Source organism: Otolemur garnettii, unplaced genomic scaffold (assembly GCF_000181295.1).
Source record: "Otolemur garnettii isolate 467f Iridium unplaced genomic scaffold, OtoGar3 scaffold00029, whole genome shotgun sequence".
NCBI classification, from domain to species: Eukaryota; Metazoa; Chordata; class Mammalia; order Primates; family Galagidae; genus Otolemur; species Otolemur garnettii.
Window position 1 is genome coordinate 18,303,206 of NW_003852424.1, and position 14,562 is coordinate 18,317,767.

General features: G+C 39.7%; 1 protein-coding gene across 1 annotated transcript; it reads left to right on the forward strand.

Annotated features, from left to right (window-relative positions):
- The first annotated feature begins 1,242 nt into the window (after positions 1-1,242).
- On the forward strand, positions 1,243-13,382 carry TRIM38 (tripartite motif containing 38). The gene is made up of 7 exons (XM_023512665.1): positions 1,243-1,431; positions 1,559-1,729; positions 2,767-3,207; positions 6,602-6,697; positions 10,284-10,514; positions 11,497-11,519; positions 11,616-13,382. Exons 3-7 carry the CDS (start codon positions 2,797-2,799, stop codon positions 11,734-11,736), a joined length of 882 nt encoding a protein of 293 aa, XP_023368433.1. The 5' UTR covers positions 1,243-1,431; positions 1,559-1,729; positions 2,767-2,796; the 3' UTR covers positions 11,737-13,382.
- Positions 13,383-14,562: the final 1,180 nt, after the last annotated feature.

Genomic DNA, 14,562 nt, shown 5'->3' on the forward strand with positions numbered 1-14,562 from the left:
TATTTCTTTCCTTAGAGTTTCATAGTTCTCTTTATAGAGATCTTTCACATCCTTTGTTAGGTAGACTCCTAAATATTTCATCTTCTTTGGCACTTGCTTTGAACTTCTTTTCAAAATAATTTAATTTATGATCTTTAAAACTGTTTTCAGCATAACTGAGATCCTTTTATGGCACACCAGTTGAAAATCACTGACTAATCCTTTCTAACACCATTTGTTACCCCTAAACAAAATTACCCGTACTTATCTCCTCCTCCTCTCTAAAAAGCAGGTATAAAAACATCTGAATTCCATTGGGATACTGGATAATCACTCTTACGATTCTCCCATGTGCATAGTATTTGGAAATAATCATTTATCTTATTAATCTGCCTTAATTGTGCATTGGTCTTTCAGCTTTCAGGGGAAAACTTTAAAGGGACAGGGCAAATTTCCCCTAACCCCTATAGTCATACCCATGTCCTAGTTGATGGCACTCACTGCTGGGCCATTAGTGACTCCCATTTCCTGTCCTGGGTGAGTGATGCTAGCTATTGAAATGCATTTTAGTTCTGGGCAGCACCTGTAGCTCAGTGGGTAGGGCGCCATCCCCAAATACCCAGAGTGACGGGTTCAAACCCGGCCCTTCTGAAACTGCAACAAAAAAATAGCCAGGTGTTGTGGTGGGTGCCTGTAGTCCCAGCTACTCGGGAGGCTGAGGCAAGAAAATCGCCTAAGCTCAGGAGTTGGAGGTTGCTGTGAGCTGTAATGCCAAGGCACTCTCTGAAGGGCGACAAAGTGAGACTCTGTCTTTACAAAAAAAAAAAAAAAAGAAAGAAAGAAAGGAAAAAAAAGTATTTTAGTTCTGTAGAGGAACAAGGAGGGGGAAAGTGAAACACAGCAACAGGGCAGAGAAGAACAGGAGGCTGACTTGGAGGAATTTTGTAATGCCAATGAGCCCCACTGCTATTAAGGCCTCTGTTTCCATCACACCCTTCAGAACAACTGTAAAATGATAAGTAACCTGGAACTAGCAAAAATTAACATCATCGGATGCATTCCCAAGAGAGCTGGCAAAAGAATAATGCTCTTAAATCTGAGTCTATGAATCGACTCTCTTCAGGCTTCCTGCTTTTAGACACTGGGTTATTAATTTGTCCTTTCTTTCTATTGCTGTCAAGAAAGGTATTTTTCAGATGTTCTCCCCTCTTTTTCAGAAGAAGCTGAGTGTCTGAGTGCAAAAGGTATGAATAATGTTACTAGTTTTCTTGTCAATCTTATAGGCCCCACCTACCACATTAGTTTCACTTTCAAGTTTAATCAGGTCTGAGTTTACTTCCTCACCCAGGCCTCAGGAAGTGGCAGCTACAACCGGACTAGCAGTAAATATATGACTGTCCAACTTGGGAAGCTTGTGGAAAAATTCCAGACCAACGTTTACTTGGTGGACATGTGAGTGTGGGGTAGTTGGGGGGGTGGTGTGGAGAATACATTTTCTGACAGCAAGACCCCTGAAGCTCTGAAAAGGATCAGGACTTTGCCTTACAGCTCACTCCTTGTTTGCTTTCTCTTTCACCAGATTCCACGCAAAATCTCAGAAGATTTGTAGTATAATATGAGCAAAGCCCAGAACAGGCACCCCTGGGCCTTAGAAAGAGAGAAAGAACCTGCCAAGGAATAGACATCATCGAGAAAGCGTTCTGTGTGGCTCCAAGAAACGTCTTGTTTGTGTGAGGAAACAGCCTATCTGGTAACTATTGTGGAATTCCTGTCTTTTATTTTACACACTGTTATTTCAAAGGAAAGGGCACTTTCCAAACTTCCTCCCTACTCTGCCCCACTCCCAGATAAAAAGTCCCAGGAGTTGGGGGGCAGGGTACAGGGAGAACATGGCTAGGTTCTCAGAAGCAGCTACAATAGAAGGCAAAGGACAAAGATTCCTTTGTTCCTAGTCACTCCTCCACTGCCTCTGGCGGTTATGTCCTCCTAGACAAAGTAAGTCTAACATTAGAAATGAGTTACTTTGCCTCTCCCATCTCCTTTTCTTTTTCTTTCTTTCTTTCTTTTTTTTTGCAGCAGAGTCTCACTCTCTTGCCCTGGGTAGAGTGCCATGTCATTAGTGCTTACAGCAACTCAGACCCTTGCGGTCTAGTGAGTAAGGCTCTTACCTTAGCCTCCTGAGTAGCTAGGACTACAGGCATATGCCACCATGCCCCGCTAGTTTTTCTATTTTTAGTAGAGATAAGGTCTCCCTCTAGCTCAGGCTGGTCTGCTTGTAGGCCAGACGTGGTGGCTCACATCTGTAATCCTAGCACTCTGGGAGGCTGAGGCGGGTGGACTGCTTGAGCTTACAGGTTCAACACCAGCCTGAGCAAGATCAAGACCCTGTCTCCAAAAATAGCCAGGCGTTATAGCTGGTGCCTGTAGTCCCAGCTACTTGGGAGGCTGAGGTAAAAGGATCGCTTGAGCCTAAGGGTTGGAGGTTGCTGTGAGCTATGAGGCCATGGTACTCTACTGAGGGCAACTCTCTCTCTCAAAAAAAGTGAAATTTCACTTGTAACTATCGATATATTCTAGGAAACTTGCATCTATGTTTCTGGCTTATTATTTTCAAGCTTGGCCCAAATAAATTCTCTACTTACATTAATTTTGCCTCAGTTTCTTCCATTTATGTTGACCTTTCCAGACCTCTGGAGGCTAGTAGCAGCCAGCTCATCACACAAAAGTGCAGGTGGGGTTTATTTCTATCCCTGTGGAAAATTCTGGTTGCTTTATCTCTATTTCCAGATCCAATACTGAAGTTGTTCAAGAAAAATTATGGCCTCAGCCACTAGCTCCAAGAAGATGAGGGAGGAAGCCAACTGTTCCATTTGCCTAAACCTGATGACTAACCCAGTGAGCATTGATTGTGGCCACAGCTACTGCCACTCATGTATAATGGAATTCCTTAAGAAGTCAAGCTGCAATCAGCTGATGCTGAAGGTATTCTACTGTCCCCAGTGTCGAGCCCCATTTCACACAGATAGCCTCCGTCCCAACAAGCAGCTCGGAAACCTCATTGAAGCCATTAAAGAGATGGATCATGAAAAGTCATGTGAAGAACATGGAGAACCACTCCAACTGTTCTGTGAAGATGAGGGCCAACTCATCTGTTGGCGCTGTGAACGGACACCAAAGCACAAAGATCACACCACAGCTCTGGTTGAGGATGTATGCCAGGACTACAAGGTAAGTGAATGGGGGCAAGGGGAAATTTCCCCACTACCCTGTAAAATTCACTTAAAGATCAATTCACAATAAGGCAGATTAATGAAAGAAAGAGATTTATTTATCATGAGCATGGAGGGAATCACAGAGTAATTCCCTGACATCCCACTGGGGTCCAGAAATTTATAAGCCCTCATTTTAGAGGGAAGGGGAGATGAAGAATATGGGTAATTCTATTTAGGGGCAATAAGTAGTTACTAGGAAGGATGACTGGCTTATTTGTGGGAAATGAATGGATTGGGGAAACAGATTGATTTGTAAATGATTCTCTTTGCAAATTAAATTAACCTGAGAGACAGGTATATTTAAAATTATTTGGGCTGGGTCTGGTTTCATTCTTTATCTTCTTTCCTGTAATATGTTGAGATAACAAAGAGGGAAGAGGAAGGGAAGTTGATTTTTCTTTTGATGGGTCTGATTTTTTATGAAGAAAGAGAGAAAGCCCCTTCTAAGGCCTGTTGATCTCTAAAGCCCTTTAATTCAAAATACCCTTTATAACAAGGTGTCATATTTTGGGATAAAATTTCCTGAGCTTTTTCACTAGTCTCCTGCTGCTCAAAAGGCTTGAGATTACTTAGCCTGAAACCTAAGTTTATGACTCTGAAATACAGCTTTCATCATGTCATTTTTTTGGAAAATAGTTTATGATGGATTCTTGCTGAATCAAGTCCACACTGTCCACCCTGACCTACGCTGGGATGGTCGGTCTCTTGTCCTATCCATTCATGTCATGAGCTTCTCCCTGCTCTAGGACAGGTTGTCCTCAAACCAAATACCAATATCTTTTTGTGCTTCAAGCCATGTATTTAATTTGAGAAACTACAATGTTCAAGACAATCTGGAAACACAGGAGGAAAAGACCCATTACCTTTTAGGTATCCCACAGTTTAGTATAAAAGTCAAGCCAGCAAAAATGACTGCCTACAGAGTCCCCTGGTTTGGGTGGTGGGGAGGGGCAACAGGGAGTAGAGAGTGGTTCATCCCAGAAGTGACTCCAGAAAGACACATAAAAATTAACCACCTGTGGAGCATTCCAGGTAGAGGCAACCATAAGTGAAAAGGCACAGTGTGGGAGCCTTCCTGACTTGTGTGACCAGGGTATAAAATAGAGAAGGGCAGTGATGAATGGAGAAGAAAGTCAGGCCCCAGAACTTTAAAATAAGCTTAGAGTGTAAATCCTAGCCCAGAGTGGTACCTGCCACTGGGGGGATTTTCACTTGGGGAGTGAGGGTCAGTAACATTGAAAAGATCACTCTGGGGTGGTGGCTCATGCCTGTAATCTACCACTTTGGGAGGCCAAATTGGGAGGATTGCTTGAGATTAGGAGTTCAAGGCCAACCTAAACAGAATAGCGAGACCCTATCTCTATAAAAAATAGAGAAATTAGCAAAGTGTGGTAGTACGTGCCGTACTCCCAGCTACTTGGGAGGTTGAGGTAGGAGGAGTACTTGAGTATAAGAGTTTGAGGTTACAGTGAGCTATGATGATGCTACTGCACTGTAGCCCAGGTGATGGAGTGAGACCCTGTCTCAGAAAAAAAACATCACTTTGGTATCCCCCAAATGAAAGGAATATCAAGGAATTAAATTCAAACTATTCCTGTAAGATGGGAAAAAAGAGGGCAGTTTCAAGCAAGATTCAGGAAGAAATGTCAAAGATTTAGAAATGCTTGGTTGAAGAGGGTATAGCAGGCTGAGTGTGGTGGCTCACGCTTGTAATCCCAGCATTTTAGGAGGCTGAGGCAGGTGGATTGCCTGAGCTCACAGGTTTGAGACCAGCTTGAGCCAAAGTGAGACCTCATCTCTAAAACTAGCCAGGTGTGGTGGTGGGCACCTGTAGTCCCAGCTACTTGGGAGGCTGAGGCAAGACAATTGTGTTAGCCCAGGAGTTTAAGGTTGCCGTGAGCTATGATGCCACAGCATTCTACCAAGGGTGACAAAGTGAGACTCTGTCCCCCCCCCCCCAAAAAAGCCAGAGTGTTAGCAGAGGGACAAGTTTTGGGCAACTCCTAAATTTTACCCTAGAACATAGAAAGGAAGGTGGCCCTTTGCTGTGGTAGAATAAAGGAGTGGGCATTAGTCCTGTTGTCTCTTTCCTTCTCTATCTCACCAAGTTTCCAGGAAAATGTTGTCCCTGCTGTGGAACTCCTTGTTTTCTCCTTCATGAGGCAAAGGTGCTTTTGTATGAAAGCTCTAAATCTTTCATAAGGACAGTAACATTCTGACCACCACTGAGCACATGGAAGCTCTTCCTCAAATTCCACAGAGCAGGTAACAATTGCAATGAGGATATTCCTATTTGAATTATTTCCTCACCAAGCCGTGAGAAAAGGAGCATCACAGGGTAATGGTTATAAGCCTCAGAAGTCAAACTGCTGAGGTTGAAATCTTAGTTCTGCAGATAGGCAATTTTGGGCAAGTTACTTAAGGCTTACTGCCTTGGTTTTCTGTGTTCTGTAAACGGAAAGGAGTTAATAGCAGTCCCCTTCCTCTCTAACACCCAGACCCAGGAGATAATTATAACCTTTAAGGACATTAAAATAAGCTAACCCTAGAAGAGCACTTAGCATATAGCAAGGGCAATAAAACAGTTACATAGAGCCCTTTGCTAAGAACACATGAGAATTAATGACTACATCTGTTGGGTTTACAGAGGGCAGGGAACAATTCTTTTAGTAATGACCACAATTAGCAATTTGGGTCAGCTTCAGATTGTTTTCAATGAAAATATGATAAACTGTTAATATTTTGAAAAATAACCCAAAGCCTGATATGAACACCAATCATTTTAGGTTGGTTTTATGATACCAGTTCTTCAATATATCAGAGTGCTCATCATCTGTTAACGTCTTCTGGTACCCTGATTTTTTCTGACTCACCCATAATACAATACTCCACATGTGCCAAACAGTCCTGGTATTAGTTATGTTCAGCACATTGTTTTATAAAATCCTCTTTTAGATGATTATTATCTTGTTTTAGGTGCAAATCTTCCCTGTCAAGAGGGTAGTAGTGGGTATGGCTCAAGCTCTGAATCAGCAGATTAGCTTGCAATTGTACATGGTAGCTCTACTTTCTGCCAGACAGAGACTCTTAAGCTCGTTATTCAACCCCTTCCTAAGCCTCATTTTCTATAGCACAGAAATGATGTTAAAAATCTTACCTTGTGTTCAAGGTTACTGAAAGGATCAATATATTACTGAACATACCATCTTTAGCATGCTCCCTGGCAAAACAGCGAGAACTTAATAAATATTCAGTGTTATTCTAACACATCTTGGAAGGTTGCAATTCCCCTTATGTACCTAATGAAGAGCCAAATTGAATAAATTTTACGCACCCAATTCTTCTCTCAGGAAAAGCTCCAGAAATCTGTGACAAACTTGAAGAAACTGGAAGAGGAATGTATAGACATGAAGGTGTCCACAGCTTTGCAGATAACTGAATGGAAGGTAAGAATGTGAGTTCTTTAATTCTCAAGTAATTTTCCATTCTAGAGTTTAGGCATGGGGATGATTAGGGTAAAGCACAATGATGACTTATTCTCACTAAACCCAACTAAATAGATGAAACCCAAAGAAATAAACATATTTGTGTTTATAACCCAAAGTTGTTTACATCCATGACAAATTATCACCAACCCTGTCTAAGTATCATCAACTATTTGAATAATAGTTGGCTGGGATTCCTGATACATTAGTCAAGAGCAGTAGAATTGGTGTGCCTTTGACTGGGTTTCAAATTTTAAATACCTCTAGGCTCAGTGCTCATAGCACAGTGGTTACAGCACCAGCCACATGCACCGAAGCTGGCAGGTTCAAACCCAACTCGGGCCAGCTAAACAATGACAACTGCAACAACAACAACAAAAAATAGCCAATAGCCAGGCGTTGTGGTGGACACCTAGCTACTTGGGAGGCTGAGGCAAGGGAATTGCTTAAGCCCAAGAGTTGGAGGTTGCTGTGAGCTGTGATGCCATTGCACTCAACAGAGGGTGACATAGTGAGACTCTGTCTCAAATAAAAGAAAAAGAAAAAGAAAGCCGAATGTTGTGGTGGGCACCTGTATTCCCAGCTACTTGGGAGGCTAAGGCAAGAGAATCGCTTAAGCCCAAGAGTTGGAGGTTGCTGTGAGCTGTGATGCCATGACGCTCTACTGAGGGCAACAAAGTGAGTCTGTCTAAAAAAAAAAAACAAAAACAAAAACCAAACAAACAAAACTTAAATTCCTCAAGATACTTTGCTGTTTTCAGGCTTCAGTTTAATAGCTTGGCACATTTACCACAGTGCAGGGTCTGGATCTTAACCTTATAGGTTCAGGAACGGACCTTTGTGAGCACTAAGAAAATAGGATCATTCAAAACTGCAGTTCATAGTACTCAAGCCCATGGGGCTGATAAAGAAAATCCATTGTGTTATAAGTAAGCCTACAGAATTGCTACTGTTAAACTATAGGGTCTTTTAGACTATTGCCCTGGCTGACCAGTCTCCACATTATTAGAGACACAATCCTTTGTGAAAATACTTATATAATCCATCAGTCTGTAGTCAAATCCCATTGGTCAGCTATTTTTCCTCCTTTAGGAGTCCTTTCCAACCTCTGCCATAACCTTTTGTTTATAGATGTTGATCTTGAGTTCCCAAGTTGTAGCAACCAGAGAACCGAGCTACATTGCAGTGGACTGGGGGTTCCTCCCTAAGTGGGAACCTTGCCCAACTGCCTAGGGTCTGGTGGACAAAAGGCGAAAAAGTGCTGCAAAATTTACACACACACATACACACACAGCGTGCTGACCCATAAGAGACAACTGATCAACCCCTCTTGAGGCTAACAGGCACCATCCTGAGCCCAGTATCCAAGGCTATGTATTTAGAGAATCAGGGGCATGTTTTTACAAGTAAGTAAAAAAGTAGCAGCTTCATGTTTTAATTAAACAGGCAGTTCTTTGTGTAGGGAAGAAAGTTATGAGGCTGAAGGACAAGGAAGTACTAAGCTACAAGTCAAGAATACTGTGAGGGAAATTTAATGAAAGAAAGTTATAGCCTTCAAGTCAAGGTGCCTGAGGCTGCAGAATATCTACAGGGGCAACTATCAATTGCTTTCTAGTCTTATTTTTATATTTTTAATCTCTAAGCTGTCGATCTCTAACTAGATATCTCCCAGACTATCATCTACTCTGCTGGACATTCCAACCCACCTTCACCATCATAGGCATTACAGTGGGGAGCTGAAAATTGGGGCCATAACCTGTTGGAGATTTCAGGGGGAATGCTAGCCTACTCTAGCTTTCACCCACACCAAGAATACTCTTCTCTCATTTCTGGAATCTTGGGCTGTGGGGAAGACTTTGATTATAACTAACAAACATGGAAACCTTGTCAATATAAGAGCAAAAGCTACACCTGTGTCCTACACAAAGATTCCACTTCACCCTAGATTTATAACCCTCTACCACAACATTACAATCATCAAAATACTGCATTAATTTAGAAAGCGCTAATGGAAATTACAATTTTGTATCTCTTCAAATGAAAGCTAAGCCCCTAAGAGTATCACTTGACTTCTGTCAGTCTTACATATAGGAACGCTTAAGATGACTCTAGACTGGTGGATGAATATTTCTCAGTTAACCATAATTTCTCAGTCTGCCATACCCAGACCTCCCCTTGCCAAGGATTATGGGCTTTCCTATTAGCCTGGTTGTCTTAAAATCCAGTCTTTGTGATATTGTAAGATTTTGCTTCAAGAAGAAATTCCATCATACTGATACTTTCTTATATTCCAAGTTAATTTTTTTTTTTTTGTAAGACAATTTCATTTTGTCACCCCTGGTAGAGTACTGTGGCATCATAGCTCACAGCAACTTCAAACACCTGGGCTCAAGCCATCCTGTTGCCTCAGCCTCCCACATAGCTGGAAGTACAAGTGCCTGCCACAATACCCAGTTATTTTTTAGAGACAGGCTCTCGCTCTTGCTCAGGCTGGTCTCAAACTCCTGAGCTCATGCAATCTACCCACCTTGGCCTCCCACAGTGCTAGGATTATAGGCATGAGCCACCACACTGAGCTGTTAAACTTGTTTTTATATTTATAATTGATAAAGTGTTTGAACTTTGTCCTCATGCCACACTTTTCTTGGCTGAAAAAATTAGCCAGGTGATTATGGAAATTATGGGACAACTTCTACATCTGAGTGCCTACCTTATAGGCATGACTGCAACAGGAAACGGGATAGTCTTCTAGCTTGAATGACTCCTGGGAGTCATTATGTCATAATGTCAACAGTAGTTGATCATACTTTTTTTTTGTGGTAGAATATACAGAAAGTAAAACTTACCAGTTCAGTGGCATTAAAGTGCTTTCACATTGTTGTTCAACCATCACCATATCTATTTCCACAACTTTTCATCTTCCAAACTGAATACCAGTTAAACAATAACACCCCATTCTCCCTTCTTCCCAACACCTGGTAATAACTATTTCACTTTCTATCTCTATGAATTTAACTATCCAAAATACTATGTATGAATAAAATATTTGTCCTTTTGTTTCTGGCTTATTTTCACTTAGCAGAATATCTTCAAGATTCACCCATGTTGTAATTGATGTTCATTCATTTCTATTTATTTATTTTTTAGAGACTGAGTCTCGCTCTGTTGCCCAGGCTGGAGTGCAGTGGCGTACTCCTCATAGCTCACTGTAACCTTAAACCCCTGGGCCGAAGAGATCCTCCTGCCTCAGCTTTCTGAGTTGCTAGGACTACAAGTGTATGCCACCATGCCTGGCTAATTTTTTTACTTTTCATAGAGTCTGGCTATGTTGTTTTTTTTTCTGATCTTTAATACCTAGGCTCAAGAAATTTTCCTGTCTTGGCTTCCCTAAGCACTAGGATTATAGGCATGAGCCACTGTGCCTGGCCCATTTGTTTTTAAAGCCGAATGATATTTCTGTTGTATCTATATAACACAGTTTATGTGTTTATTTATAGCTGGATATTTGATTTGCTTCCCCTTTTTGACCATACTTTCTTGTCTATAGGAGAAAATACAGATTCAGAGACAAAAAATCCACTCTGACTTTAAGACTCTCCATAGTTTCCTGCATGACGAGGAGAAGTTTTACCTCTGGAAGCTGGAGCAAGAAGAAGAGCAGACTCTGAAGAGACTGAGGGCCCAGGAGGCTGATCTGGAGCAGAAGAGCCATGAAATCAAGAGCTACATCCTGGAACTGGAGGAAAAATGTCAGGGTTCAGCCCAGAATTTATTAGAGGTGAGGCTGTATACTTGGAGCAGAAAAAGAATGTATTTGTTACTGAACTATTAAGAGGAGAATGGTAAGGAAGCTTGGGAAGATTGGCAGGGCCTTCCTGCCTTCTCTCAAAAGTAGCACATTAGGGCAGGGAATTTAAAGCAATATTTATTTTAGTAATATTTATTTATCAGTATCAGAGGATGGCCTTTACTAGTCTACAGGGTACATTTATGCTAATTAGAAAAATATACTTCCTGTGAATGAATAGTTTGGCCAAATGGAATCATGGGATCATATTTGCCATCATTTACCCCTTGGCTTACATGCACAGAACCCTAACAGACTCCCTCCTGAAATACTCCTCCAAGTGACTTATGAGTGGTAAAGTGGGACAGCCAAAGTGACTAATAACCTTTTTTTTTCAGATTTACTTGTAGAGCCTTTGCTCTGGAGCTATTACAGGGCATTCTACAGCTGTGTGAAGGACCTAGTCCATTAAGATAAACATATGGAGCTGTTAATTCTGGTTCCAGCTAACAGAATTGGTGGCTATTTCGTAAGACTGAGAGTATAGCATGGCTGCTCCACTATCCTGTGATACCGGTAGCCACCATCTTAGTAACCCAGTCTCAGGGCTATGCATGAATTTACCTCCAAGGACCTTTGTGATAAGTGATCTCTAATATGGGCTTACTCTGAAGGAAATTACCTTACCAAAAGCAAGTGTTGCCAGAGGGAGCATGGACAAAGCTCCTGGCCATCTTCCTCAAGCAGCCCACAGTCTTCAGCCAGGAAGATAATAGATGTAGAGGTTGATAAACATTCTGACATGCTGAGTCTTCCAGAAGTTAGTGGAAAATTATTCTATCTGTGTATCTGTCAATAGCTAAGGCTGTATTTGCTCGCTTTACTTCTTTGGGAAGAGTATAAAGAACACCCCCAAGTGCCCATCTTGTGGCTTGATGTCCCCATGCTCACTTTTGTTTTTGTTTCTTTATAGGATGTGAAAGATACTTTGAGCAGGTAAGTCCTGTATGAATGCAGGAGAGGAGGGGTGAAGGAATATAGAGCAGAATGGAATGTGGCACTGAAGAAGTCTTTGGCCTCTGCTTCTTCTAGGAGTTGGGCTGTGAAGCTGGAAACACCAGAGGTCTTTTCCTTAGAGCTTCATACTACGTGCAATGTCTCTGAGCTTTACTTTGATGTGAAGAAAATGTTAAGGAGCTATCAAGGTATGTGAACTGAAGAATTCCTAAATGATGTGATGGAAGGATTCTTAAGCAATAACCAACTTTACCAGCTGTTCCTGGGCAGGCTCACAAGCAGACAAGTTGTGCAGTTATTTTTAGTAGAGCCATTGTATGATCCTGGTGCTTACATGTGAGCACTGTATACTGGTTATCTGTGCAAACTCTTCAAATTCCTGTTCTCCCTCTATTATTTTATTCTAGGTAACTTCACATTACTCAGTTTGCCAATCTGAAAAATTAAAACATTCACAGCTCCCATTTCATTAGGTTGAAAATAAAATGAAAATAAAATTCATCAGCATGTGTGAAGTACTTAGCGTGTCTGGCACATATTTAGGGCCATGTTATGGCATTAAACATATGGTATTTAGTGTTAGTATCTCAGCCAACTCTTAGCACAATGAGAGAAAGGTCAGTAAGTATTATGGACTGTTTTCAAAATGATTTTAGGAATTTGAGTCAGATAGCCCAGACAATAAATGTTAGAACCATGACAAAAACTATTTTTCTTATTCCAAAGCCTGAGTTTCTTGATTTTTATTAGAAATAATACAAGTAAAATTTAATCAAACAGTATAGGGTATATAAAGAAAAAGTTGAAGGTTTCTCCCTCTCTCCTCCAATTCAATTTTTCCAAGTAATGAGATATATCTTTCCCTATGTTTCTATAAATATGTAGTATGTAGAATGCCTCTTCTGTATCACTCATTACTTTTTAAAGCTGCCTAATATTCCATCAGCATACCATAAATACATATAACCATATTCCTACTGATTGAGCTTCAGGCTGTTTCCAGCACTTGGGTATTACAGCAGTGTTGCAATTAGTCTGTACACCCTTATATCCTGCTGCTTTCATTTCTGTTGGACACATTCCTAAATCTGAGATTGCTAGGATTGCTGTTGATCTTGACACATGGAACCAGATTATTTGCTTCAAGGCAGCAACATGTACTCTCACCAGTACCAAGAACTATGATTTACATGCACTGAACATTCTGTCAAATATTAGAAAAACTCTACATGTGGTATCTTGTTTTATACCACTGTCCTTTTTCAGAGAGCATTTTTACTTTATATATGAGAAAACTACGACACAGGGAGGGTTAAAGTGACTTGTAGAATCCCACAGAGAACAGTAATTCAAACAGTCTCTCTAGAAGCCTCTCTCAACCACTCTTCACTGTGGCAAAAAGTAATACAAAGTGTTATTACTCCATTGTCTTGTGGAGTAGGTATTGAAGCTGTTTAAAGTTAGTTTTTGTCTGTTCCTATATAAACACTACTGCTGTGAACATTCTTATTCACGTTTCCTTGAAGTTTCATTTAGTGATATACCTTGGTGTGAAATGCTGGTGTGAGGGATGCACATTATAATTTTACTAAGTAACTATAGATCTGGAAAATGCACCAATTTATATCCCACCAGTAACAAGAGTTCCCACTGCTCTGTAACTCCCTGAGTTTTTATTTATAATTTCTGATGAGGATTTGAAATGGCACCTAACTATGGACTTAATTTATGTTTGGACTTAATTTATGATTTCACTAGTGAGGGTGAGATTCTTTTTGTATGTCCATCAGCCCTTCGGGTTTCTTGTGTGATATATCCGTGATTTACTGTGCTTTAAGAATTTTTTTTATTGAGTTCCTTTTCTTTATTTAGAAATTAATTAATTATGAAATTTTACAGAGGTGGCCAACATGTAAAGAATATTTTGTAAGATTTTATAATGGATATTTTATAAATAAAAGTACATTTAGTTGCAACTTTCCACTTTCCTTATGTATGGTGATTTTGAGACATCCTGTATATTTTATATATAATGTATACATATATAGGGTAGTCATAAAGTTTGTGTGCAAATTTTAATTGCACATGAACTTTATGACCACCCTGTACAATACATATAGATGTATATGTAAAATTTAGTTATTATTTATACTATTTTATATAGGACTTTTGTATCTATGTCTATAAGTAAGATGGTGCTATAATTTTTTATTCTTTGGAAAATTTGTTATGAGATTGGCAGTATCCATCCCAGTAGGGGTTTCCTATAAAATTGACAATATGCATTTTTGCTTGATAAATATGCATGTTTTATTATCTTTGGGAAGGTTTTAAACTTCTAATTTCCTTTCTTTAATGTTAGGTCTGTCCATGCTTTTCTTTTTTCTTTTCCATGAGTTTTACTACGATATCTTTTTTTCTAGGAAGGTATTAATTTTGTCTATGATTTCAATTTTATTGGTAGCATAAAGTTTATCATAATTTTAAAAATATTTTTAAAATTTCTGTATTTATTCCAATATTGCCTTCTCTCTTTTTATTTCATAAATCTTGCCAGAGGTATGTTAATTTTATCAATTTTTCAAAGAAGCTACTTTGGGCTTTTTTCTCTTTATTGCATTCTTATTTTAATTTTATTGATTTATTATTTAATCTCTATCCTTTTCAAAAATTACTATTTGGGTTTCTCTGTTCTTCCTCTCATTACGTCTGATGCTTAGTTCATTAATTTTCGTTAATTAAGAAACAGCTTTCTTCTTTTTCTAAGACTGTAAGCTACAAATTTTCCTCAAAATTCTGCTTTGGTTTCATTGTAGATTTTTTTCTTACACTTCACTATGTAGAGCCTCATTGTCTATTTTTATATATACTATTTTATTCAACCCTACATATCTAAATAAAAATTCTATACATCTTTATGTTTAGAAATATTTCATATTTCCTAATATTTGTCAGTGATCTTTTATTATTGGTTTTTAATTTAATTGCATTGAGGTTAGAGAAAATGATCTGTGTAATACAG